The sequence below is a fragment of the Episyrphus balteatus genome, chromosome 2 (assembly GCF_945859705.1).
Source record: "Episyrphus balteatus chromosome 2, idEpiBalt1.1, whole genome shotgun sequence".
Lineage (NCBI taxonomy): Eukaryota > Metazoa > Arthropoda > Insecta > Diptera > Syrphidae > Episyrphus > Episyrphus balteatus.
In genome coordinates this window covers 69,945,262-69,959,226 of record NC_079135.1, presented here as the reverse complement: position 1 = coordinate 69,959,226, position 13,965 = coordinate 69,945,262, and the positions used below count along the sequence as shown (strand labels likewise).

The 13,965-nt window shown below is 28.6% G+C and overlaps 1 protein-coding gene across 5 annotated transcripts in view; it reads right to left on the bottom strand.

Moving 5' to 3' along the window:
• Positions 1 to 13,965, bottom strand: part of LOC129911528 (flotillin-2) — a 269,812-nt gene continuing 255,847 nt past the window's right edge. For 4 of the 5 annotated variants that reach the window (XM_055989350.1, XM_055989352.1, XM_055989351.1 and 1 more), the window contains 4 exons: positions 6,649 to 7,001; positions 5,815 to 6,029; positions 5,557 to 5,740; positions 1 to 2,093 (listed from right to left, as the gene is read on the bottom strand). In XM_055989350.1, the coding sequence (XP_055845325.1) occupies positions 1,914 to 2,093; positions 5,557 to 5,740; positions 5,815 to 6,029; positions 6,649 to 7,001 (932 nt within the window). In that variant the 3' untranslated portion in view covers positions 1 to 1,913. Of the gene's footprint in view, positions 2,094 to 5,556; positions 5,741 to 5,814; positions 6,030 to 6,648; positions 7,002 to 7,102; positions 7,193 to 13,965 lie in introns of all 5 variants that reach the window. The other variant, XM_055989354.1, reaches the window with a different exon arrangement.

Genomic DNA, 13,965 nt, shown 5'->3' with positions numbered 1-13,965 from the left:
TTCTTGACACAATATTTTTATTTAATGTTTCTTTTTTTTACAATTTTTTCTTTTATACATTACAAAAAATATTTTAGTATGTTTTTTTTTTTCATTAACTTTTACATTTATATTTGTTTTGTTTTTTTTTTTTTTTAATTTTTGGTTTATAAGAAAATAAGATTAAAAAAAAACATTCATACATTCATTTTGCATTACATTTTGTATTTGGTAATATCAAGAAAATATTTATCTGTTTGAACAACATTTAGTAAAAAAGCATAATAATAATCATAACTACTGTAAGTAAGGAAGTAGAGATACCCTTCTATACAGTTTGATTGTGATAAGATAAGTGTTTATTTATAATATACAGAAAAAAAGTTTAACAAAATCAACAAAATAAAAAAAAAAATATTCACTACGAAAATAATACACATTGATATATGTAATAATAATAATAATAATTAATAGTTATATATTTTATAAAAAGGTAAAATGTGCATCATAGTTTGTAATACATTGAATTAAATATTGGCTGAATTGAAATTACTAAATTAACTTTGTAAAAAATTATTTACCAAAAAAAACAAACAAAATAATATACATATATTATAATATTATGTAGATAAAACAGTTTTAATTATTCTTTTTTACTAAATTTTCACTACGAAAAATGTTTGAACCAAAATGGTGGCACGATTTACATTTATATTGGTCGAAATATATTCATTTTTATATTTTTTTGTTTAAGATTTTTTTTTTTGGTTTTGTTTAAGGTTGTATGCACCCATTGTGTATATAATTTTTTTTATTTGTTAAATTTTAAATAAATGCAGTTAAATAGATTGTTTTGTCAGCGATGAATTACATTTATTTAATAAAAAAAAGATTTGTATACATATATGCGAAAAACATATACATAAATTTATGAACAGGAAATATGAGTAGGTAGTATTTTTGTTTACTGTTTGTGAACGGATTATTCCTATCAAAGAATCCTTTGATCTTGAAATTTTAGTTGAGATTATATAATTTTCAATTGACATAATGTCCTTTACGGATTGTTCGATAGAAGAATTTCAAATGCAAAGGATTGCCTGATAGGAATGTGTATTTATACAAAAAAGAATAACATGAAGGTTATAATTGTGCAAAAACATTGAATTATATTTAATTATATTTACTGAGGGTGGCGTTTCAAATTTATAAATATTTTATGAAGCTATTTTTTTTTTTTTTTTTTTTGAAAGGATACAATAAACTTTTGCAGGTTTCATGGACTTTTTATATAATTGAAGTATTTATTTGGTATCTGCCATTATCTTAACATGAACTATTACATAATTAAATATTGAAACATGTAGTTTTTGGCGCCACCCTATGATTTATTTTTTGTTGAAATTATATACTATTTTTACATTTTAAGGAAGAATTAGCGACACAAAATGTTAACTTACAATAATTATGAAGATTAATGAATGTATAGGTACACAATATTTATTTTTGTTGTATTGATTTTTTTTTTCAAATGTAAACTGACGGCTTTAAAATTGTTTCAAATTTTTTTTGTTTATATTTTTTTGTATTTTTTTTATGTAAGATTTTTTTTTTGTTTGTATATATTTTATTTGCTTGCAAAAATATTATTATTATTATTTTTTGTTTGTTTAAATTTCTTTGAAAGGATTGTTTTCAGCATTTTGTTGTTGTTAAAATTTATTCATATAATGTATTTTGTTTTTATTGACTGCTTGTTATTCCATTTTTTTTGTTGTAATAATTATTATCATTTTCTAATCTTCATTCAAATTTACAAATTTTATGTATGGTTTTTTTTTATTTTTTGTCTTCGGCTACTGCATATTCATCATTATTGACATTGATCTCGAGATTTCGGCGGAGTTGTCGGTATCTATAGAATTCTGTAAACTTCACGCCTTTGCTCCAGGTAATTTGGATAGAACTTTTGATAAATCAACACCTGTAAGTGCATTAATGGTTGGTGGCAGTTGTCCACATAAACGGGCGACATCGTTGGTTATATTATCGTTGCCTCCTATTAGAACAATTTCTTCGGTTTTGGCTAATGGGGCAGCGATTTCGGCAGCGATCTGTTATAATAAAATAAAATGTTTGTTAAAACGAATTGTTTTTGTTTTAATAAATTTATTAAATTTTTTTGTAAACAAAGTTTATTGCTCTTAAATGCCAAACCAATAATACCCACATTTGGGAATGTGCTAAATTCGTTTCCAGTTCTTTATTAAAAGCTATGGATTGATTAACCAAATCTAAGTTTAATCTGAATCTTTGGAGGAATTTTGTTTTTCTGTAAAAAATTCTTTTTTCGAAATTTATTGTGTGGTCTTTTATTTTTTTGGGAACAAAAAATCCTTAATTGCCCTGAAAAATTTACCGACGATACCAATAAATTTCAAAGGAAACTCATAAGGATCATTAACGTTGCTATTGATTTCAAACAATCTCAGGAATTTTTTTTTATCGACGATGATGATGTTTAAAATTTATTTGAATTTTTTCTTACCGTAAATGATATTTTTAGTAGATTATTAAACAAAGTTATTAGAAAAAAAACGAATGAACGAGTTTTAAGTGATGGTTGCTAAATTTGCTTTCGTGAGGTATCAATCTCAATAATTGAGATCTAAAAAGAATTTCTAAACATACAGCTCACTTTATGAACTAATTGAAATCGGTCACTGTGGCGTATGTGGAACATTTTTATACTGAAAAATTTCATATCACTGATTGTTCTGTTTTTTTTTTTTTTTTTTTTTTTTTAAACGACACCAGGTGTTAAGATCTCGGAGCACTGAGTGGTCTTCGAAATCTAAAAAAAGGGACGAATATCTATAAAGAGTGCGTAGATGTAGATTAGGTTAAAGTGGATGTCGACACATTAGACTCATGCGGTTTTTAGTTTTACAACAAAGATCAGACAATTAATCGACCAAATAACGTAAAACTTTTTAATTATTGGGAGAGACTTTTGAAGTCTGGGTTATGTTTATGTAAATCGCTTTCATTATAGAAATATCTCAGATGAAATTTTCGTTTGTTGTAGAGTAAGGTTTGTAAAAGTATTAGGTACTATGTCTCTTATAATAAAATTAGTCAATTTATTTTGTGACTTTTTGTCACTTTTTGTGACTTGGTTAACTTCAGCTTTTCGCCCTCCAAATATTCTTTCTTCTACCATTTTGAAGTTTTTTAAATGTCGTTCCCGTTTTATGCATTGCGTGATGATGCTTTGGATGTGAAACTTAATTTTATATTTAATAACTAATTTATTTTCAATTTTGTTCACGAATGTGCATGGTAGAAGTAAATTGCAAATATTAACTTCTATTTGTAACATGTTGCCTAATGCCAGCTCTCAGGACATTTTTCCTAGAAGTTATTTTGGGGATCGGGTCAAAATTCTGGCTTCAAAATTCTGCTTTTCAAAATTCTGCTTTTTCAGCGAAAATTCTGTTTTTCAAAATTCTGCTTTTTTTCTATTCTGTTTTTCAAAATTCTGCTTTTTAAAATTCTGCTTTTCAAAATTCTGCCAGCATTATATTTGAACAAAAAAATTCTGCTAATTCTGTTTTTTTTTATAGCATATGCGCTGGCTAAAGAAAAATACACCTCATTAATGTAATTCAACATTAGTACTTTAAGTGTTGAGTGTCGCAAATATTTTTTGAAATGCATATACTGACTTTCTTTCAAATAAAATATGTATACTAATTGGAACCGATGTTGTATATTCCTTTTCTTATTCAAATTTTTGAATATTCATCTTTATTTGATAAATTAATAAATTTTTAGTTATTTTCGGAAATGTTTAATATTAAAAACCTTTTCTTAATATTTTCAAATTTATTCATTTATAAAAAAAAAATTAATTCGCATTTAAAAAATGACAAATTATGTAGGTAAGTAATCAAATAAGCAGATAATTTTTCAAAAAGATGATTTTACAGAATTCTGCAAAAAATTAAAAAAGGGTTTGGAAAATGTTAAAAAGCGTGCGCTTTTTAACATTTTCCAAACCCTTTTTTAATTTTTTGCAGAATTTTGAAAAGCAGAATTATGAAAAGCAGAATTTTGAAAAACAGAATTTTGAAAAACAGAATTTTGAAAGCAGAATTTTGAAAGCAGAATATTGTAAAGCAGAATTTTGAAAGCAGAATTTTGACAAAAGAATTTTGACAAAAGAATTTTGACCCCGGCAGAATTTTGACCCCAACCCGTTATTTTGTCCATGTAGATAGGAAAGTCAATTATTAATTTGAAGTAAAAAGTTTTGGTGCAATTTTGTTTGCAATTGCTTATTAGCGGAGCACGAATCTAAATTTGAGGAGAGGTTAATGCTGACAAAATTAAATTGGCACTCTTGGTTAAATAACATATGACTATAACTCTATTAAATCCAATGAAATACTAGGACTTGAACAGAAAATACCGGGAAATTGGTTATAATTAAAAAATCGTTATTTATTTAAAACAAAATAGGTATTTACTCTCACGAAATAAGGTACTGCCAGCACTGCTAATTAAAAAAAAAATATTTCGCCTTACCTTATGCAATATGTTTTTATTTGTTTTTGAAAATCCGAAAGACATTTGACAAAGATATCTGTTTTTTTTTTTTGGAACTGTGAAGTTCGAATATTGAATTTTACGTTTTTATTTAAAAACTATCCCTTTCTAAAAAAACTCAATTAAAAAAAAGCAGATGCATTAAGTTCTGCAGCTCATGCAAGGTCTTAACCCTTTCGGACCCAGCGTTACTCTCATGTAACATATTTTTTAAAATTCGTAAAAAATATTCCATTAAATATTTTTTTAGGTTTCGATGGCTCAATTGAAAGATAATGATGCCTAGTTACTGGATTATTACAAAAATTTAGTCAAATATCATACCTTTAATTTTTTTTTATCGAAAAAGGAACTGAATTTCACATTTTTTCTTTTTTTTTGCAAAAAAATTTTTTTTTACATATGGTCATAATTTTGAAAAAAAGATATAAAAAAGTTAATCCAGAAAGTGTTTTGCTTTTTGGCTTAGAAGAAGTAGCATATATTATTGTTCTATAAAAAGTTATTTTCTCAGTTGTCCGACTTTTTTTGGTGGTGTATTTTAATTACATGTAACATGAGAGTAACACATTATTTTTTCTATTTATTATTTTGGAAAATAACTTTTTGCTATCCATTTTTCTTAGTTGTGATGTTTTTGATACGATAATACTGAAAAAACATTTTTTAATATTGATTTTCATAGCTTGGGTTCGAAAGGGTTAAAACTTATTCTAAAGCTTAGCCACATTGATCCGTTAGGACGATTGGAGTTCATCGAAATATAGTTTACATTACAATATGAAAACTATGTGGAACTGTCAAATGCATATTTTTTAAATTTGTTATCAAAATGTTATTTGAAACTCAATAAGTTTATTTCTTTTTTAGCAACTGTGAAAAAAAACCTCTTTGTTAAGACAGCGAGGTTTACCTACTGTTACGGCTTATTGTCTTGGTGTGCCTATTTAAAAAAAGGAAACTTACCTTAGGCAGCGATTCAAGGACAATATTCATAATAGCAGCATCGCCATATTGTTTATAAACAGCAGCTTTCATTTTCATTCTTTCAGCATCGGCCTTACCAATTAATTCGATAGCATGGGCTTCAGCTTGACCAATCTTACGTATTTTTTCAGCTTCAGCACGGGCACATTCGATAGTTTGTTCACTTAAATAAAAAAACAATACGAAATTGTAGATGTTTTCAAATTAAAATAAAGATGTTTTCTTTTTTTAACTTACCGTTTACCTTGTGCAATGGTTTGCACACGATAACTTTCAGCCTCAGCTGGCAATCTAACTGTAGAAATAAGTTCACGATCCTTACGTTGTACCTCTTGAGATTCGATTTCAATTTGTTTTCTACGTTCGACAACATCAATTTGAATTTCTTCATTACGAATTCTTTGTCGAATTTTCGCTGCTTGTAATTCATATGCTAATTGGGATTCGGCTTTCTATAAAATATAAAAATTGAAATAGGTTTTTGAAAAATTCTTAAAAAAAAAAAAAAAAAAAAAACAAAAAAATGTGAATAGTGAAACCGTTTAAACATCTTATGCTGCTATGAAATAAAGTCGAAAGTACATTTTGGTCAAAAGAAGGGAGTTTAGAATCAAAAAAAATCATTCAGAATAGAATCTTAAAAACTGGATCTTTTCAAAATTTGTTGATATCTGGTTGATCTATAATTGTGTTCGATCGTCTGGAAAGCATTAAACTACAAATTGCCAAACCAAATTCATCCACTTAAAAGAATTTATAAGTACCCTTATAAATCCCTTAACCGAGGGAGGAAGGGTGGAGTGTTGCACCCTTGGTGGCCCGAAAAATTCGTAGTGCTTGTTTAGTTGATTTGACATTTGTAGTTCGTCCCTTTTATGAGTTTTTGGCATCTTTACACATTTAAAATAGCCGAAAAAATAACCTTTTCGGGGTTTGGACGCAATGTCAAATACATTATACGTAAAATCGTGAAATAGTGGAATCAAACAAGAACTCAAACCTAACACTAAGAAAATGACTTTAAGATTAAAGACCAAACCCTCGATTTTATTTCATGTTACCATAACTTACAGCTGTATTAATTTCTTGATCGAAATTAGCTTTCTGAAGCTTATACATTCGAGCATTATCTTCTATTTTCGTATCTGTAGAATATTTAACATCCATAGCACTTTTTTCACATTCGGCTTCCCGAATGCCTGCATCACGATTAGCTTCCGCTACACCAGCATCGGCATCACGCTTTACACTGGCTGTTTGAGCTTTACCCAGCGATGCCAAGTATTGAACATCGTCGTAGACATCCTTGATGGTGAAGGACAAAATTTCAATACCCATACGCCCAACATCAGGTGCGGCTACTTCCCTCACTAAGGCTGCAAATTGGTCGCGATCTTTGTACACTTCTTCTACTGTAAGAGTTCCTATAAAATTGAAAAAAAAAAATAAAAAAATGTTAAAAGGAATCTCTTTTCGAAAATAAAAACTAAATTATATGAAAAACGTTTGTTGGGCAAGAAATTACCTTGTAACCACTATATAAGTTATTCCAACAATCATTGAAATTTTAAATACTCCCATCCAAACGACCGACATTTTGATATTAGCAAGAGTTCTAGTAATTTCAATTAAAAACGTATTAAATAATTAAAATGACCTATTATAATTAAACTTATTAATCCAAGCAACTTTATGTGAAGGAGGCGAATTGAAAATGATTACGTTTTCTTGAATTTATTTATAAAAATAAACCTATAAAATTTCTCAAGAACTTGTTCTTATTTAACTATTATAAAGGTAGCAGTTAAAAAGCACCGCAAAGTGAACTTTAAAACGACGATAAGATAATAAAAAAGAACCGCAGTACATGAGCGGATCATTCTGGGGAAACTTTTTAAAAATAAAGGTTTATTAGCGGATATAACATTCGAAGATTTTACTAGCAAAAGGTCTGTTTCTTATCGAGCTTCAAAGACTTGAAATATCAGAAAAAGGTTTTGAATGTCTTTCTTCATACTTGCAGAGATGTTGCCTGTGCAATCAATTAACATTGCAAGTTTTGAATGAATAACAAGAACTTGTAGGTATGTTAATAGCAATGAACTAAAAAGAAGTTTATAGAAATTCTGGATTATTTCCAATACAAAAAGTTTTTTTTTAAAGGCTCGATAATAGCTGAAAATGATATTCAATCCAAATTTCATTTTTTCGAGAGAAAAGCGCTTAGCCCTGGTAATCACTCGGTCCGCTCCTTGTTAGAATATATTATAATAGATAATTAGTAAAGATAATAAAGATTGTTTGTTTTGTGATATAAAAACAATCTTCAGAAGTGTGCAGAAATACGTCAGACGGAGTTTTTTCCGCTAAAGTTTGGTTTACAGCCGGAAGATAATATATACATAATTATAGCTGTTGTTAAAAGATAATTTTTTTGAAAACCTGTTCTATGTACCTACATAATATATAAGCAAGCAGTAAAAACAAAGTTCAACAAAAAGAATGATTGATATGGCTTATATCACGCTAAAAAATTACCAGGAAATATTTTTATAGCATTATATTTTATCAGTTCCAGTTAATTGAAATATCTTGGTGAAGAGTTTATGTAGGTTGTTTCGACATACATACATAAACAGGGTGATTTGCATAAGATGCGACAAAAAGCTAGAACATTTGGGTGGGAGGAATATTTTCTAATAAATTGAATTCTGCCTGGGTAAAAATTCTTTTGTCAAAATTCTGCTTTCAAAATTCTGCTTTTCAAAATTCTGTTTTTCAAAATTCTGTTTTTCAAAATTCTGCTTTTCATAATTATGTTTTTCACGCACGCTTTTTAACATTTTCCATACCCTTTTTTAATTTTTTGCAAAATTCTGTAAAATCATCTTCTTGGAAAATTATCTAGGTACTTATTTGATTACTTACCTACATAATTTGTCATTCTTTGAATGCATATTAATTTTTGTTTTATAAATGAATAAATTTGAAAATATTAAGAAAAGGTTTTTAATAGTAAACATTTCCGAAAATAATTCAAAATTTTTTAATTTATCAAATAAAGATGAATATTCAAAAATTTGAATAAAAAAAGGAATATTTTGTATCAAACAACATCGGTTCCAATAAGTTATAGATTTTATTTGAAAGAAAGTCAGTCTATGCATTTTAAAAATATTTGCGACACTTAACAAAAAATTTTAGAAAAGTAATAATGTTACATTAATTACATTAATGAGGTGTATGTTTCTTTAGTCAGCGCATATGCTATAAAAAAAACAGAATTGGCAGAATTTTTTTGTTCAAGTATAATGCTAGCAGAATTTTGAAAAGCAGAATTTTAAAAAGCAGAATTTTGAAAAGCAGAATAGAAAAAATCAGGGGTCGAATTACAGCACACGATTACGATCATACGTTAACGTTTTGATTATTTCTATCTCTATTTATTTAGTTTGAAAAACAGAATTCTTGTTAAAAAAGCAGAATTTTGAAAAGCAAAATTTTGAAGCCAGAATTTTGACCCGATACCCGCCAACACATACAATATTTTACTATGACCTTTTTTTCTGAACCCAGAAATGTGTACCTAAAATTAAAAAAAAAAAAAAAATAAGCATGCAAAAATTGTTTTTTAACTGAAAATGAAATAAAGACTTCTCTTTAATATAAATCATTTCTTAAAATTTTTGACTATGACAACTACCTGCTAGTAGCCAAGGTACGGATGCGGAGATGTGTAGAGATTCTACTTCTACGCGGATTACTTCTGTAGAAGTCCTACAGCAATTTTAAGAAGTAGTAATAACATTGCCAAAAAGCCATAAAAAATTCCGCATCTGTAGAGCTGGTTTTCACTAGGCCACCACCACCACCACCACAACGAATTTCCTGATTTGATAACGAATGCCGGTAATTACATGCTTACAAAGCGAAGCTGCTGAGAAGAACCAGAGCTGTCGTGAGCTCTATGGACTGTTGCGTCTTCTTAAGGCACTGTTCACCCTAAGTTTTTATCAAAGGCCACTATCACACTATCAAAAGCAGAGATCCGAAATAAATCTCAACCTTTTGAAAGGTTCCTTAATAACACTTATTTGTGGCCATTTTCAATAAAGGTCATAAAATAACCTTTATTTAAAAAAAAAGAAAAATTTCGGTCAAGGTCTGAGAAAAACCGTTATTTTGTATTTTTTTATGTTTCGGTCAACCAGTGAGATTTATCGCTGAGAGAAAAAAATAAATCTCATCTGCAAATGTATCAATTCCTAGAGACATGGGAAAGGTGCCATGTGAAAGCTTATATTCTCAGCTACCCGATAGTGGTATAATCGGGTTTTTGGACTTTTTTTTTCAAAATTCGTGATTGAAATTTGGGGTAAATTTTTTTTTCGAAAAATCCCCGAATCTTTGAACGCTCCTGAAATCTAAACCGCTTGAGAGCAATTTTTGGGAGTGATGCCAAACGATAGCCTTCGCTTTGCACATTGTCAGATTTTTAAAAAATCATCTTCCATGTTAAACCGCCACATCATGCCTATTTTTTCAGAATCGCGCTTAACTTTTTTTTTACCTTTAAGTTCTCCCTGTTTGAGAACGCGTGCACCTACAGGGATGGGAGTTGTACCCAAATGTAGGTTAGAGTCCCCGCTACCTTTTGGCATCAAAAAAACTTTTTTCATTTTTTTTCAAAATTCCAAGGTATAGCCGTTTGAAGTTGGGCGGGCGAAAAAACATGTTCTTTATATTTATTTTTGCAAAATAAAGACATTCTTGACCTATTCGACATTTTCCTTTGAATTGACCATTTTTGATTTATTTTCAGCACAAACGGTTTCCATTTATTTTTTGGTAAAAATCTCAACCATTGAGAGATATTTTAAGAAATAAAAAATAAATCTCAACCCATAACCTTTATTTTTGATTTTTAAAAATAAATCTCACCGAAACTATTTAAAGTAGTGGTAACTCTCAGAGAGAAACCAATTGAGAATAAAGGTTGACTGTTATTTCTGATCTCTGATCAAAAGAATGTAAGTACAAAAGTTCAAATAGAATTTTAGCAATATGAGTAAATACACAATTATTGGGTCAAATGTTCTCGATTTTCAGTCGCAAATTTGTTTAGTTGTTCTTGAAATCTTCGTACAATCAGCGACTAGCAGTTGTCAAAGTTAAACATTAACAATCGCCAACAAGCAGCAACCGCTAAATCACTGGCTGGACTTGAGAGTAATGCAATCCGGTTTTTAATATCAGAACTAAAAAGAAAAAGAACTTCTTTCCCTCTTGAAATTCCCTTTTTCTAGAATTTCATTGTCAACATCAAAGCTAATAAACCATCAAATTGATGGTTTATGGTGGTAAGGACGTATTATTATTCTTGCCAAAGTGAATTGCACATTTTGAATTTGAATTTTATACTTTTCGATGCCCCGGTCTTGAATCTGGTCTTAAAATAGCTCTATCAGCTTGGGCTATCAAGATATTTGAATCTTTCCTTCCTTATGAAAAAAAAAAAATATATAAAGACAGTTCTACATTGTTTTGTTTAAACGTAATTTGGTACTTACAAAATTAATACCACCCAGCTGTGCTCAAATCTTTGAAACTAATATACATTATACGTATACTACATAACTTTACAGAAAAGTAACATTGAAAAACCTCTTTTTTTTCTCCTTTAAAAATTGTTTCAGAAGAAGGTTAACTAAGTAGATACACAACTATTTTTTTTTTTCAAAACTATATAAAAAGGTTACTTAAGAGCTTCGTCCTTTCAATATAACATCCTTATCGGAATGTTCTTCCTAACTTTGTATAAGGAGATATGGTAGGGTTGTTACAAACAACAATACACTATCGCAAAACTGAATTTAAACAGAGAATAACATTAAATGGAAAGGACTACTTTGCAGATTTTGATGGGGGTAAAACATTGAGAGTAATCAACACGCAAAGGAAGGAAGTAGAAAGAATGTTCAGTTTATACACATATTTAGTGAAAGCTAAAATGCTAACCAATGTTTATTTGATTTCTACTTATAAATATAATCTTTTTTTTTGTACACATAAACATTATAAACGAGTATGTTTGTTAAAGACTTTAATTTATGGCAAACAAAATTTAAAATCAAGGTCGAATAAAAGAAAGGATGTAAAGAAAATTTAAAAGTTTTATACGAGTTTTATCTTAATTAAATGGATGCAGTATTTTATTTTAAAAGTTTCATGAGAATTAGTAGAAAAATTAAAGTTTTTGATAAGCCTGGTATTGGTGTTCCAAATTATCTCTGAATAAGATAAACTTTGGAAAGAAATTCGACAAATTGTCATCACAATTCAGCTATTTTTTAAAATTTATTTTGTTTTAAATTGATTTCTAATACACAAGGCTTTTCTGTTTTAAATGAATATAGCTAAATATTTATTTTTCTTATTTCTAAGTTTTTATCAATCCTTGAAAATAGAAAAGAAGCCTTTAAAATTGTGTAATCTCTTCCCACAGTTGATTGCACAATGCTTACGTAGATTTTCTCAGAAATCTCACTTATATATCCTTGCATACAAATTTATGCTCATTCATCTATATTCCCAGAACCCAAATTTATTTCACTCGACTAGTTTAAGGATTGACTTATCCTTTAATAGTTTCTAAGATTTCTAAGCAGTATCAATGTTATGTGACAAAAGTATTAACTTATATTTTATACTACGTGTGTATGCCTTACTGTCACTTTTATCCTTTTATGTCAAAGCTTAGCCATAAAATCGTTTTAATATTATGATTAAGAAGTTCTTTAGTTGAATTTTGTGTTCAATGTGCTGAAAATTCACTCGAATGTAATAGAAATTCTTAAGGGATTAGGATAGGATGAAAAAAATCTCATTTTGATTATTCGTTCAATTTCAAACAGAGGGTCATACGAACGTAAGGAATATCAATCAAATCAATTAGAGCATATTTACTCCTCAGTAAACAGAAATTAAAAATCGATTTGACCTCACGTTATTGTCGAGAGTCGAAACCCAAAGGGATTTAAGTTGTTTATTTAGGTTTATGACTTTGAGAGTACAGTCGTAATCTGGGAACAAAAAGCAGCTAGGTTAGGTATATTATGGATGTATTGGAATTTAATAAAAAATATGTTGCATTGAAAAATACCTGGATAAGATTTATTAAACATCTGATGATTAGGGAAAAAACATTATTGTTATTAAAGTTTACAAGACTCGCGATGACATTATTCAAAAAACACATTTTATAATTGAAGTAATCATGGCTTAGAGAAATTGGTGATCAGGCAAAATAATCCTAGCAAGCATAATAGTCTAAACTTTCATGATAACAAAAGTACCTATAAATTGTCAATAATATCCTGGTGTATGACCTATGACATGTTAAATATTTCTATAGAAAAATAAAGCTGCCAAACACACCTTCCATAGCCTTCAGCACTGAAAATTTTTTTGGAGATCTGGTTGCCTAATTATTTGCATCGAAATATTTTTTTTTTTCTTTCGAAGGCAGGTAACTTGGAACCAAAGTCACGAAATAAGTTTTGCTTTACAGATGACTATGCATTTAAGTAAAAAAATTAGATACAAATCTTTTATTCAGATTTTCGAAAAAAAATGCATTTTCAAACATTTTATCCAAATTCATCTAGTAAAATATCAAAAGAAAGGTCTCTTTAAGCTCCTTAAATAAATGAAACCCAAGAGCTTGTTTGAGGTCTGGCTGGTGAGTTAATTATATTTTATTTATATAAACAGAGGCCCAATTCCGCAAGAGTGAGTTTTTTGTGTGAGTTTTTCTCTGCCTTGTTTCTAATAGTCCAGTAATTTTAGGTTTTATCTGCGGAAAAATTCCTACTGGGCTGAACACACTTTTGAAACATGGTTCAATTTTAGTTTTGAGCTTGTTATCAATTTTCCAAACATGAATTCCATAGAAAATGTCGTTTGGAGCTTCTCAAAAGAAAAGTTGCAGAATACCTTATAACAGTACAAAATTAGCTGCTGAAAAAGCTTAATGGTAAATTAAGATATACCAAGCTCAAAACTAAAATTGAACCATGTTTCAAAAGTGTGTTTTTAATAATGAAGGCACTTATTGTACAAAAAAGGAAAACATAAAACATTTCCAAAAAACGTGGTTCCCCCTTTTGCATAATATTTTTTATCCAAATGTGTACATTTTTATTTTTTTTAGTTAATCCGTATTTACGTAATAAGATAAGTAAATAAAACTAAAAAAATTTAAGCTACTTCGATAAAAACCTCAAAAATCGAGCAAAATAAACCAAAAATATGTATTTTTTCGTATGTGAGTGCAATCTAGTCACCTTCTCTGCGCTCTACTCGCGAAACGGTTCATCTCACAGAAAA